The sequence below is a fragment of the Paracoccidioides lutzii genome (genome assembly GCF_000150705.2).
Source record: "Paracoccidioides lutzii Pb01 unplaced genomic scaffold supercont2.11, whole genome shotgun sequence".
NCBI classification, from domain to species: domain Eukaryota; kingdom Fungi; phylum Ascomycota; class Eurotiomycetes; order Onygenales; family Ajellomycetaceae; genus Paracoccidioides; species Paracoccidioides lutzii.
This window is the reverse complement of record NW_015440957.1, coordinates 483,170-496,947: the sequence shown is the minus strand read 5'-3', so window position 1 is coordinate 496,947 and position 13,778 is coordinate 483,170. Positions and strand designations below refer to the sequence as shown.

The 13,778-nt window shown below is 36.9% G+C and overlaps 2 protein-coding genes across 2 annotated transcripts; both read right to left on the bottom strand.

Annotated features, from left to right (window-relative positions):
• Positions 1-10,167: 10,167 nt before the first annotated feature.
• PAAG_04493 (hypothetical protein) lies at positions 10,168-12,249 on the bottom strand (the record flags this gene model as incomplete). Its single annotated transcript, XM_002793537.1, has 1 exon — positions 10,168-12,249. The coding sequence occupies one exon, from the start codon at positions 12,247-12,249 to the stop codon at positions 10,168-10,170; it is 2,082 nt and encodes a 693-aa protein (XP_002793583.1).
• Positions 12,250-13,005: 756 nt separating this feature from the next.
• PAAG_11881 (hypothetical protein) lies at positions 13,006-13,311 on the bottom strand (the record flags this gene model as incomplete). The annotated part of the gene is made up of 1 exon (XM_015847452.1): positions 13,006-13,311. The coding sequence occupies one exon, from the start codon at positions 13,309-13,311 to the stop codon at positions 13,006-13,008; it is 306 nt and encodes a 101-aa protein (XP_015702940.1).
• Positions 13,312-13,778: the final 467 nt, after the last annotated feature.

Below are 13,778 nucleotides of genomic sequence, written 5' to 3'. Positions count from 1 at the left end.
TATTTATACATAATTTATTTTCATTTATATTTTAAAAGAGAATTTGAATTTCTTATATTATTAAATTCTTTAAAATTATATAACTAGTTTTAAAAAAAATATGTTAAAACTTATACATTTCAATTAGTTATAAATTTACTATAGAGTAATGAAGAGACCTATAAAATATTCAATTTTATTAAAAAAAGAAAATAGCTAATCTATATAACTACAGTAGATGACATCTGTTACAGCGCAACCGCTTGTAATATGAATCAAGGTTGATCTGTTCTGTTTCTCTTTATAATTCAGCTGCACATTCTAATCCCCAGTTTAGTATTCTCATCGCAGCTGCCTAGTTAGATAGATGAATCGAAGCTTTTGTCTTGTTTATCTTGACTTTAGATTGAGCTATGACAACATCACATGTGAAGAGATCACTCAAACACCTTTGCCTGCACATCAACAAAAACTTATAATTATTAATGTATTTGGTCATAAATTACATGAGATTGGTCACAATTTATATAGGCAGTAAATCTCTTTAATATATAATTTTCTACTTCTGTTATACAATCTTGCAAAAATAACATTGTATAATAAAATAAATAAAAATAGACTTCAATTGACTGTTCAAGTCATAGAATTGTTGAACTATTCTGTCATATGATTTATTTTCCATCATATAGTAGTTCTTGTAATTAGCAATCTCTGCAATTGATCAAGCTTGTTATTTTATAATATTATAAGATCTGTTTTGCGTTTAAATATAGTCAATTCAAAAGTTATTTTATCAAAATCAATGATTATTTATTTTATTTGATTTATATTATTTTATTTGAAATATTTTTTATATATTAAGAATTTTTAGCTTTAATATTTTACATAAAATTCTGTGATGAGCTAGTCACTGAAAACAGCTGATAACTAGCACGTATAAGAACACAAAGAAATCATTAAGGAAAAAGGAGAGATAAATCATGAAGAAATCAGACTGCTTCTATATAGGGAAGGCTTAAGTATTAAAAGTCTTTTACACGAGGATGACTGAGGTGTGTAAAGGGTTAAGCTCTAAGAACTAGAGGCTAGTCCTCCTATATAACAAGGACGAATTGCTTGAGAATGAGATGAGAACTCGAGCTTAAGCAAGCTCGCGTAGCATGATCATGTGCGCACATGCAAATGATGGCTAGGCTGAGTCAGCCAGCCAGAGCAAATCTAGAGGTTCAACCCCTTATAATACCCCTCTTCTCCCTCTTGTTGCGGGCCTTTACAACTATTTAAAGTCCTCTTTACATCTAATTTTGTCTGCTGAGAGGCCTCTCAAGCATTCAAGGCCTTCACTTCTTGTAGGAGACTTGTGTCATTTCATGTAGACTCAGCCCAACCTATCTATTTAACAAGGTATTGCTTTTTCCTCTGCTAGATTTGTTCATTTTGAATTTCCTCAATCTCAAATTCAGGTCCTTCTGAGATCTCTATAGTGAATGACTGTCAGTCAGTTTGTCTCTGACTAGACAGAGAATCTGTTGCTGCAGCATGTAGAAGCTTTACATTAAAGACATTGTGAATGTCAGATGAGACATTCAGTCAGTAAGTATGAAATTCTATCTTTTCTAGCATGATATATTGATTGTATTTCACATTCAACTTCTTGCACAGATGATTAGTTCTCATGTTCTCTAAGCTCAATCAGATCTTATCTTCAGATTGAAAGCTTGAAGCTGAGTCTCTTTATCTATTCACATATTTCTCTTGAGATTGCTGAGTATTCATCATTTTTACTTGAGCTCACTTCAACACTTCATGAGCTTTTCTCATATAATCATCTGCAAACTCAATGAGATTATGTGATGTTTTAATGAGAGGTGCATCAGCTATATCAATGAAGGAGATGTGAAAAAGATGCATTAAAAAGAATGAGCTTATGTCTGTTAAGACAGCATCTCTATTATTAATAGTCAGCTCTGCTAGAGAAAGTCATTCATATCAGTCATTCTGTTGAAAGCTAATGTACTTGCATAGGTAGATTTTCAGAATCTGATTCATTCACTCTGTAGCTCTGTCAGTCTCTGAGTGATAGACTGTGAAAAGTCATCTCTTAATATCTAATTTCTCACATATCTGAGTTCAAAATATGCTTGTGAAAGCTGACCCTTGATCTGACACTATCATTTTAAAAATGCCATGTCAAGAGATGATGTTGTGAAGAAACACTCTAGTCACTGTCTCCACATCAGTTTTCTTAACTGCTTTTAATATAACTCTCTTGATCAGTCTGTCTGTTATAATCATGATGTTTGTGTATTCTTTAAAGCTCAGTAAGTTCACAATAAAGTTCATGAAAAGCTTCTGTCATATGTGTTCAGAAATGAGAAGAGACTTAAGCAGTCTCTGATGTTGATCTCTTCATGCAGTGTTTGATCTGCAAAGATAGCAGTTCCTGATCATTCTTCTCACATTAGTGATATAGTCTGATCAGTAGAACTCACATCTTAGAACTTCTGCTGTTTGCTCTTGCCCAGGATGACTGATAAGAGATGAGTCATGAGTCTCATGCACTAATCTGATTTGAAGAGGTTTGAAGTCTGGCATTTACTTACAATCTTGAAAGAGAAGCTCTCTGTTCTCATTTAAAGAGCACTCAGAGATGAAGATCTTAATGTCAAGTTCAGAAGAAAATCTAAATCTTCTCTCACAAAGAATTTGCTTCAGACACTGCAGAATCTTGTCATTTTTGTAAGTCTTATTTCACTGAGTTTGAAGAGACATCTCAGGTTTCATACTGGCAGCAGTCACTATTGATTCCATTCCAGGTGTCAGTACATTAAACTTAAGTAGTTGAGCTTATCTCTGCTTGATTCTCTCATCATCAGTGTTCTGTGACATGTTCTACTCTCTTTGTGATAGAGCATCTGATTCAGCATTCAACTTTTCTGACCAGTAATCAATTCTGAAGTTAAATTGATAGAGAATATTCATTCAATGTAGCTGTCTTTCATTTAGTCTGTGTATAGTTATGAAGTATTTTAGATTTTTATGATTTGTGAGAATCTTGAATTTCTTTACACTTTGTAGCTCAGTGTTCTATTTCTTTAAACACTCAATTATCACTAATAACTTCTTATCATAAATCTCATAGTTGCATTCCACAGGTGAATGCTTGTGAGAGAAGAAGACACATGAGTGTAGAATACTCTGCTCATCATATTGTAGTAGCACTTCTTCTGAGATGTAATCTGAGAAGTTCATTTTCAATATAGTCTCATGGTCAGAGTCAAATTGAAGCAAGATTGGAGCAGAGATAAACATTAATTTTAGATACTTAAAAGCTTTCTCAGTCTTGCTTATTCACAAAAAAGAAACATTCTTGTGTGTAAGAATCATCAGTGGAGTCATGATCTTTGAGAAATTCCTGATAAATCATTTATAGAAATTGATAAAGTCTAAAAATTCTCATACATCTTTAAGAGTAGTAGGTGTTGCTCATTTCAGAACAGCTTTAATCTTCTCTGAATTCATTTATATACTCTTGCCTGCTTCAATGATGAATTCAAGATATTTTGTGCTGTTCATCTCAAACTTACTCTTTCTGATGTCTGCCTGCAGGCCTGCTTCCTGTAGATGCATAAGCATCTTTTGTACATGCTCATGATGCTCCTGTAAGCTTCTTGAGGAAAATATCAAGATGTCATCTAAATAGACTGAGCAGAAGTTGTCCAGATATCTACATAATGCCCAGTTGATATATTTTTGAATTGTGCTCAGAGCATTGACCAAATCAAAGGATGTAATCAGCCACTCAAATAGCCTGTATCTGGTTCTAAAGACTGTCATCTACTCATCACCTTCTGTGATTCAAATCTTGTGAAAAGCTGTAATAATATCCAGTTTAGTGAATCATTTAGTCTGTTCAATTCACTGTAAAGTCTCACTGATTAATGATAGAGAATATTGATTCTTTCAGATGATTTTGTTAAAAGCTTGATAGTTCACACAGAATCTTAGTCCACCCCCAGGCTTCTTCATGAATAGTACAGAGGTGGCCACAGAGGAGTTGCTCATTCTAATAAAACTCTTATCTAGATAATCTGTAAGAGTCTTTCACAAAGTCAGTAGTTTCTCTTGAGACATATTATATAACAGGCCTCAATGGAGTTGTTCTGTGCTACCATCAGTCTTTTTAATCAGTTCAATCCCATGATCTCTACCTGGGTCACAAAGTGGGAGTAGAGTGTCAGTGGCTTTCTTATCAAATACATCCAAAAACTCATAATAATGTTCAGACAGCTTTTCTCTAGAGTCAATCTTTGATTTCACTTCTAGAGCCTTTTGAATGTCAGTCAAACTGATGGTGAAGATCTCAATGTTTCACTTCTCTCAAGTGCTCACAAGTCTAGAGAAGCTTACAGCAGAGATGAGAATCACATCAGCTTTTACATTTGAATTAGACTCTACCTCTATGCCACTCTCTTCAAATCTCATAATTCTTTGATGAGAAATCATGGTCACCTTTTGCTGGGCCAGCCAGGGGTCATCTAGATACATATCATGACCATGTAACTCATTCACCATGTAGAGAAAGGCCTGTTCAGTTACATGATCATCTATATCAATTTGAATGCCAGTCACTATGCTCATGAAGAGTCTTATGAAGTCTTCAAAGCCAGTCATTTTAACAGAGGGAATTTCAATGCACAAAAGCTTATGCTTGTTAATGTAGAATTGAGAAATAAGATCATAGACATTACATCCACTGTCTATCATTGCTCTAGTTGAAAAGGCATTATCTACTAGAGCATTGACAGTGAAGAGTTTGAATATCATTTTAGATTTAAATCTTCTCTATTGCTTTCTCATAAGCTTCTTATTTCACTCCTTTCAGTGTCTTTTGGTTGAAGCTACTCTTTTCTCAAATTCTCACTCATATTCATATTGTCATTATCCAGTACCAGCTCAGGGATCACTTTAGCTATCATGAGGGTAGCAGGATGTCTGGGAGGTTTGAATGAGCAACTCTTAATCATATGATCTTCAGCTTCACATCTCAGGCACAGACTTTGCTCTCTTCATTGATTAACCTCTGTCTGATTTATCAATTTGATGTGGTGAGTGCTTGAAGTCACAGCATCAGAAGAGAGATCCATCAGATCATCAGTGAAAGCTTGAGACTGATTTCATCAGTTAAAAACAGCATGATGAAGTAGAGAGTGTGAATTAGATGTCATATGATCTGAAGAAGATCTGCTCTTGTAATGTTTAGATCACTGTCTTAAAGTCTTAAGCTCAGAGAGTTGATGATCAACTAATATAAGCTCCTTGCAGTAATTCTCATAGAGAGATGATTCTCTTACACTCATCATGCCTTCCCTCAGCTTCATAATTAGAGTGGATTTCAAATATCTCTTTTTAATGTGATTGTCTCATCTGTGATCATCAGCTTTCAGCAGTAGCTGATTAAATTTGAGCAGAAAGTCAAAGAAAGCTCTTCTACTCTGTCATAGATTGTTGAGCTTTTGCATAGCCTTTTTTTGTCATGCAGAATCACTAAAGAGCATGTGTGTCTGCTTCAGTAAGCTCTCTATCATGAAGTTGATCTTGTTCTTATTATTCTCAACTCAGAGGTAAACTTGAGCTGCTGTTATTTCTTTCAGTCTCAAGTACACATATCAAGTACATTTCTCATTATTATCTAAAGCTTTCTCATCAATCTTAAGTTTTGATTGAAGCTTTAGTTCTCACTGAGAGTAGTGCTTCAGATTAGAATCATCATACTTCTTGCAGTCTGGTAGCTTGATCTTTGATCTTCTGACTGCAATGAATGATTGCAGATTTGATTGAAAGAGAATTGATGTCAGAGTGTTCAAAGCTTGTTGTAGATTAGCTATTTCAGCTTGCTGAGCTGCTATTAAATCTCTGTTCTCACACTGGACCTGTTTCTGCTGTTGAAGAAAGGTCATTCATTGTTGTTCAAAGCTGCTGAGAGTGTCCCTGCTCATTGCTTCATGTTGATTCATTTGTTGTACAAGTCTACTACTTTATCTCATTCAGCTAGACATTTTCAATGTTGCTTGTTTATTTGTTAGCATGATTGCTAACTCAGTCTATTCATATATCAGTGCTATTACTGAACTTCATGATGCAGGATTTAAGACTCTCAATAGTCTATCATATGTCAGTATGTTTGCTGAGCTTTGTGATACAGAATTAAGACTTCCAGTGGCCTATCAATGAAAGAAGTGAAGCAATTTGTAATGTAAAGGATTAAGCTCTAAGAACTAGAGGCTAGTCCTCCTATATAACAAGGATGAATTGCTTGAGAAAGGGAAGAAAAGAATGAGATGAGAACTCAAGCTTAAGCAAGCTCATGTAGCATGATCACATGTGCACATGCAAATGATGGCTAGGCTGAGTCAGCCAGCCAGAGCAAATCTAGGGGTTCAACCCCTTATAAGGCGTTGCCTCAGTGGTAGAGGCGCCGCCTTGGTAGTATAGAGTGGAGGCTTTTGTATGGAGGCCTTGGTGATGAAGGCATTGCTTGATAGTGCGGCGTATGAAGGCCTTAGTGATATCATGAGAGTTAGAGTATAGCCCTTTATAAATTCTACTTTTAAATATATTTAAATTTATTATATTTGTTAATTTATATATTTATTTATTTATTTTAAATATAAAACTTATTACTATAAAATTTACTAATTGATTTATTAAAATATAATTTTATAAAACTATTATAATAATTATTATTATTATTATTTTTATTTTATTTTAAATATAAATAATCAAAAATTATAAAATAATAAAATAATAAAATTATAAAAAGTAAAATAATATATAAATTTAATATTTACTAATTATATATTTTAAATAAAAATTTTATTTAAATTTAAAATTTATTTTTTAAATATAATATATATTTTTTTATAAAACTTTTTTTTATTTTAGTGTTAAAAAAATAAATATATTTAATTACTTAATAAAATAATTTATTAAAATATTATTTAAATTTTAAATAAATTATAAAAATAAATTTTTTATTTAAATTTATAAAATTTTAATTTTTTTATATATTATTAATAAAGATTTATATTTTAATTTTATTTTATATTTTATATATTAATTATTTTTTTAAATTATATTTATATTTTAATATATAATTTTTTAATTTTTTTATTAATATAAGATTAAAAAAATAACTTTATAAATTAATTTTTAAATTTTAATATTAATTTTTATTATTAAATATAATTTTTAGTTTTTAAAATATTTATATAAATAAATATTTAAAATAAATAAATTTAAATATTTTTACTTTTTAATTTAATATTTTTATTATTTTTTAAATTAATTTGAAATTTATTTAATTATTTTAAATTTAAATTTTTAAATAATAATTATATTAATTAATATAAAAAGTTTTATATTTTATTTTTAAATTTTAAAATATAATTTATATTTAAAATTAAATTAAAAATAAAATTTTTAATTAATTATATAAAAAAATAAAAATTATTTTTAAAAAATAGATTTTAAATTAAATAAAATTTTTATTTAATTTATATTATTAAAAAATATTAAAATTTAAAAATTATATTATTTTAATTATTATTTTATTATTAATTTATTATATATATATATATATATATATATATATATATTATTATTATTATTATTATTATTTATAAAAATTTAACATAATTATTTTTTTTATTTTATTATTTTTATTAATTAGTTTTTAATTTTTTAATTTTTTTACTATATTTTTTATATATAATTTTATTTTTAAATTATATTTAATTAAATAATATATTATTTTAAAATAAAATTAATTATATATTTTAAATTATATATATAAATTAAATTTATAAAATAATAAAATTATAATATAATTAATATATATTATAATTATTTATTTTTATGTTTTAAAAATTATTATTTATAAAATATCAACCATAAAAATATAACAAGCTTTTGATAATTATTCAGTAAGTGTTGAAAATTTTAAAGGTCATTCGCTGATCAAAAATTTAGTACAACTACTTCATAACAGTGTAGAAACTCACAGAATATCAAATGTACTGATCTGAATTCTTTCTCATTTATAATTCCACTACCACTCTTAAATAGAGAACACATTAACAGACACGCTCTTCAGCGAAGTACGGAATATAATCTCTGATGAATTTTGAATCTGCATTGCTTATTTGCTATAGGTAGAACATATCTATGGTCGTGGATTATCCTACTAACTGGCCTTGGGCGGCCCCCTGTCCAAAAATTTTTGAACATTTGAAGACAGTCTTCGAATTTTTGAAGTTTGGGTTAGCGCCACTGAGTGAACACCACACTTCTGGTCCTTACCATACATGAAATTCATCAACCTCATTTACCTCAGAGCATGGCTGGAAATTTCAGCAAGTTACTGAGACAAATTGCGAACGGTATAGATGACCACTCAGCGAATAACTAATGAAGACAAAGTGACAAAGTGTTTGAAGAACTTCTGGAGGATGATGAGGCAATACCCTCTATCGGACTGCCAAATATTCTGTTGTATTAATATGGATAGCTTGCAACTGCTCTCGTGAGGCTATTGAAAAATTTCCCAAATTGCTGGAAGCAAGCTGCCATAAATCCAGTAAACGCAGTACCAGGTAGGGCAGAAAATCAAATGTCTCAAGCTTAGTGATAACAGCAAGAAACATTATTTGGAAATGGAGTTTGAAATCTGAGGAGTTCTTTATGCCTGAGAATAGCAGCAAGGATAATCAAAATGCACTGCCAACCGACTGAAATAGTCCATGGCACACTCCAAACTGAGGAGGATACTGTTTATCTTTCGTCTCATGAGAAAATACAGTGGTGAAGCTGCCCTCACGACCTGAGGAAATTGCAGCAATTGTCATCGAGAGCAGATTAATGTCTAGTTCCTACCATGAGACGATTATGTTTCCCATGTTTTGGGTTAGTTTGCTCGAAATACAATGCTCCGGCAAATGCATTGGACGGGGATGTGGATCTTGTTTATTCCAGGCCTCGGCCGTACCCTAATCTTCTCTTCTCGGTTCGTGTAGTGTTTATATTCCATTTATCATCCTCCGGTTGCTGACACAATTTAGATGAGAGACCTGGATACGGCTAACTCGCCGGATAATTGGATGATAACATTATCGAAACCGTCGTTTTTCATGATTATATACATGTTTCCAGAAAGTCTGCACAAAATCACCTCCCGTTCTCCTAGGTAATATACCTGTTAAGTTAGCCCTTGACAATTGACGGGAGATTTCAAAACCTTTCCAGAGAGGACCAAATCTTCGAGTAGTGGTTTCAGGGTTTGTAACCGCCCCGGGTCAGCATAGCACCATCAATTTCTCCGTCATTGGTTCTGAGCATGGATAATTCAGGTTAAAATCTAAGTACCTGGCAGAATTCGCGATTGGTGATTCGCCCGCTTGGTTCTCCATTAGTTACCTCAGGATACGAACTGCTAAAGCCCTATGGATCCCTGGGATTTCGGTTCCTCCCCTGACTAGTCATTGGGGTTCTCTGGCGATCATATATACCTCACCTGCCGGATCGCGAACGTATATATGGTAGGTACTCTTATGTTTGGTATCATTGCCACCTTAACTCCGGATTGAGGTACGCTAATGCTAAAACTAGATTTAGAATCAATGACTAAATAATCGAGTATACACATGTTGACATTGGACTGTCTGAGGAAATAGGCTTTCTCTTTTGACAGAGATTTGATATCTCGACTTGCATATTGGTCCTCAGTTGTGGAACTAAGGAAATCCCGTATCTCTCGGCGGGATATCTGGCTTCTCATTACATTCTTGATGAAAGTTGAGAAAATTAATATAACGATCCCAATCTATCCTTCGTTCGCACCTTACCACCAGTGTCGCAGAACCGGCGGACCCCCACGACGCCCAGATGGATATAATCCAACCCGTCCCTTTTATGAAGTGAAATTCGCCATAACCCCCCAAGATTCTCCCCTCAGCCCAAAACCTAATCCGCGACGACATCCCCCTCTAATGGTAATCGGGCCGACCCTTGAAGATTCCCCACACAATGTTCACGCGCAGATAACGAACACGCGACTCCTTACTGATGGTATCGCATAATGAAAGCCCACACACAATCAAAATTCGCAATACCTATTCGAAAGTCCAAGGTCTAAATCTCAAAATTCTCAACATGCAAATAGATCCCCTGAGCCCCTGTCCCCTTATGCACCGCCCGCTCATCGCTCAGCGACACAACAATCCGGCGTACAGCAGCATTCAGCCCGCGTGGGCCGCATACGACAACAGAGCTTTCGCCCTCCCCAAGCTCGAGGACTTTACGAATTATGCCGCGCGAGTCGGGGCGGCCGGAGAGGATTCGGATGCGTGGATCAAGGTCTAGTTCTGAGTTGGGAACTGGGTTGGAGAGGTGATTTTGTGTGGTGGGAGTTTGAGGTCCATGTTCTAATGGTGGAGGTGTTTGTGATGTTTGTGGTGAGGGTGGTAACGAGTTTGAAGTGTGGGTTGGATTTCCCTGGGGAATTGGCTGTTTTGATGGTGTAGAAGATGGACCAGAGCAGCGACAGGGCGGAAAGGAGGAATTTTCGTCCATGACTTTGCGTGTGCAGCAGCACCCGCTATCTGGCTGGCAGGTTTGAGCCGCCGTTTGAGAATCAGATCGTTCTGTTTTTGTGGCAGAGTCTATGGAAATAGTTTCGATGCTTTTTTCCTGGACTTTTTTTTTGACACCATCGGATTTCTCGAGAATGGAGATTGCGAGCTGCGGCTGTGCGAGCGGCAGTGATTGCGATTTGGATGTTGTCGTCGAAGACATCTCCTCATCGCAAGTGACATAGATACTGAACTGGAGATCTCTGTCGAATGCCGGATTGCTTTGTCGGCATGCATCTATATCTTGCAACGCAACTTGAATTTGCTCCGCGAACCAACTTAGCCGTGATCGGGATCTAATTACCCAAACAAACCGGATCCGTTTGGTTAGTGACCGCGAGGGAGACGAAAACAGAGGTAATGTCCGTGGGGAGGACTTTTCCAGGAATTCGTTTTTCCAGCCTTCCACAATATCCCGCATCAATGGCATGGTGTATGTAGCACCCATCCCTCCCGCAAGCAATACCACACTATCGAATTGTCGCAGCGGGCGTATTCTTCCGTACGGACCCTCCACGCCAACTCGTTTTACACTGTCAGAACTATCGTCTCTGTTGTCTACGGTGCGAAGGCATTTTGAAGCATGGGCGAAAAACTTCCCGGTGGCTCCGTTTTGTGCACGGACGAGGAACTCTAGTTTCTTATCCGTAGGAATCGAAGCTATGCTGAGAGGGTGGCTTTGGAGCGGAACCAGCCCATGACATGACATGAAAACATGCTGGCCCGGCTTCCAGGATATCACAGGATTCGGAACCGTAATTCTTGTGACATTTCCAGGTAAGGGGGTAAACGTGGCATGATTAGCCCATAGATCTCTGGACGGTGAATCATCTACACACGGATGAAAAATAGACAAGTTGCCGTGTAATACCAAGGCAAATCTGGCGATTCGATCAACAACGACCAATCCAACCGGTATCCAAACCCATTCCTTCACCTCGTCGGGCGCATGGTACCAAAGCGCTGCAATGAAGCCGGCAAAAGTAAGCAGATGTCCCACCAAAAAAATTTCATAACTGAGTTTCCGCACCGGTGCCACGGAGACCAGGACGATGAATGTCAAGATGCACCAAGCAGCGAATCCGCGCTGGGTAAGTGGATCCGCGGTCAATTTCACTGTGATGTAATCATATCTGCCCCAGGAGCGGAACCAAAATCCCATGTGGATGGTTGCGGTGAGCCACAGGGTCCGTGCAACCCATCGATGGAGCCAGTTGAGTCTCTCATGGCTCGACCCGGTCAGGAGGCCGATGATGTTGACTTTGCTGGAGAGTAGGATGACGAGAGGCATTTGGGCGATTGCTATAAAGCCCGTGCGATAGCCGACGGTCTCCCAGCTCCATTGGTCTGTCGTGTTGAGTTTGTAGAAGCAGAGGACTAGCACGACGACTAGATTGGCCAGTATCATCAGTAAGGACCCCAGAGGGGGGAAATGTAATTTGACAGAGCGGATGGTTGCGGAGCCAAGGGTTGCATTGGAGGCCTCTCTCGCCATGGCAGTGAGAGTGGCATATGTGCTGAAGAAGATAGATTTGGGCTTGGTTGGTGTCAGGCTTGAATCCGCAAATCTGGCACGTCTCATGTTGTTAGTTAGCGCATTGAATAGAATCCAGGGTTGAGGATAGTGAAAAGGAACTCCGCATAACTCGCCTTTGAACTGCTACTACCTTGTTGAGGATATTAGCTACCGTAGCTATCCCGACAGCCATTCCCACGACAGCCCAGTACATCTCCTGCATGTAAAAGAAACTGGGAGCGCCGTCGCTTGAGCCCCCGCCCGACGGCGCCGAATGGCCTGAATGAGACATATTTTACTCCTTTGTTCGTCGTTTACCTGGAGGAAAATCTTTTTCTTTTTCTTCTTCTATATCTCCAGATTGCAGAGATAGAAACACTCGACCTCACCCCATGTCGTTCTGAGGTGTTTCTCTCATTGCACAACTACGAATTTCGAACAAAGAAGGCATCCATCAAATCATGCGAAGTAGCAAGAAGAGGTGGAAAAAGTATAGGCACGGAGGAGTGCAGCTGCAGGTATTAGTTAGTTATCAGAGAACTTTTCACGAGGCCGTGGTTCGCCGCGGCGTCCCGTAAAGTTTCCTGAATCCCCGCAACAAGGTATCTTCATCTTGATGTGCTATTAAATCTACTATATTATTTTCCTTGTGTACCAGCCCTCTCTATGTTAGAGAAAATACGGGAGCAATGGCCAGCCATGAACAAAACCCGCAACTGCTTGCGGGGCGCCCCAGTGAATAAAAAAACACCGGGTTTCGAAATTTGCACATATAGGCGGGACTCTTGGCTTAGATGGATCCTGCTAATCTGAATAATCTGCTCAAGCGCGGATGAAACCTGGACACTGGACACTGGACACTGGCCCCCGGACAGCTCTGGCGGGATGCCGTCGAGTCGAGCTGCCATAGAGAGCTGAGACTGGGGCGTCTGGGGCCGGCAGAGGGGGTGAGTCTAGGCCGCACGCACAGTTGGCGTTTGGTTCGTGGGTTGAAGCTAGAGAGGCAAAAAGCATGCTCCAAGTATGTACTGCATGGCCATGGCCGCCCCAGGTACGTGGGTCCGATTCCCGCGTCGCATGAAAGTCTTCGTGACCTGTTGCATACAGTCCGCCAGAGCTGTCAGACATAACGATTCCTCCGGACGCGGCTGTTTGAAGTCAGAGATATAACGTCTTGGCTAATTTTCATATCGTCATTTTAAATAGGGAGGGCAAGACCGTGCTTTGAGGATGGGAAGATCTGCGTTTGCCAACTTCTTCCCTATGGGCTCATATCTACACGCCCCTTTTAAACAATAATATCAAGCAATTGGTTCAGGCAAACGACAAAAAAGATCAAAGAGAGACTCTCTCTCAGAGGTGGGCTCTGGAAGTCCCCTTTTCATCCATTTGCACTATTCACAAAAAGAATCTAAATCCCACCTCTTCAATTACGAGATACGACCCATATATATCCGTAACATATATAACTACGAACGGAGATCGCCAGCAAGGGCTGGAAAGGGAGGGTGGGCGGGAAATATACAATACATACAACCTGAAATATAAAAGAGAAAAAAGAAAAAGAAAAATGTCTCCTTCTCCCCACGGCGACT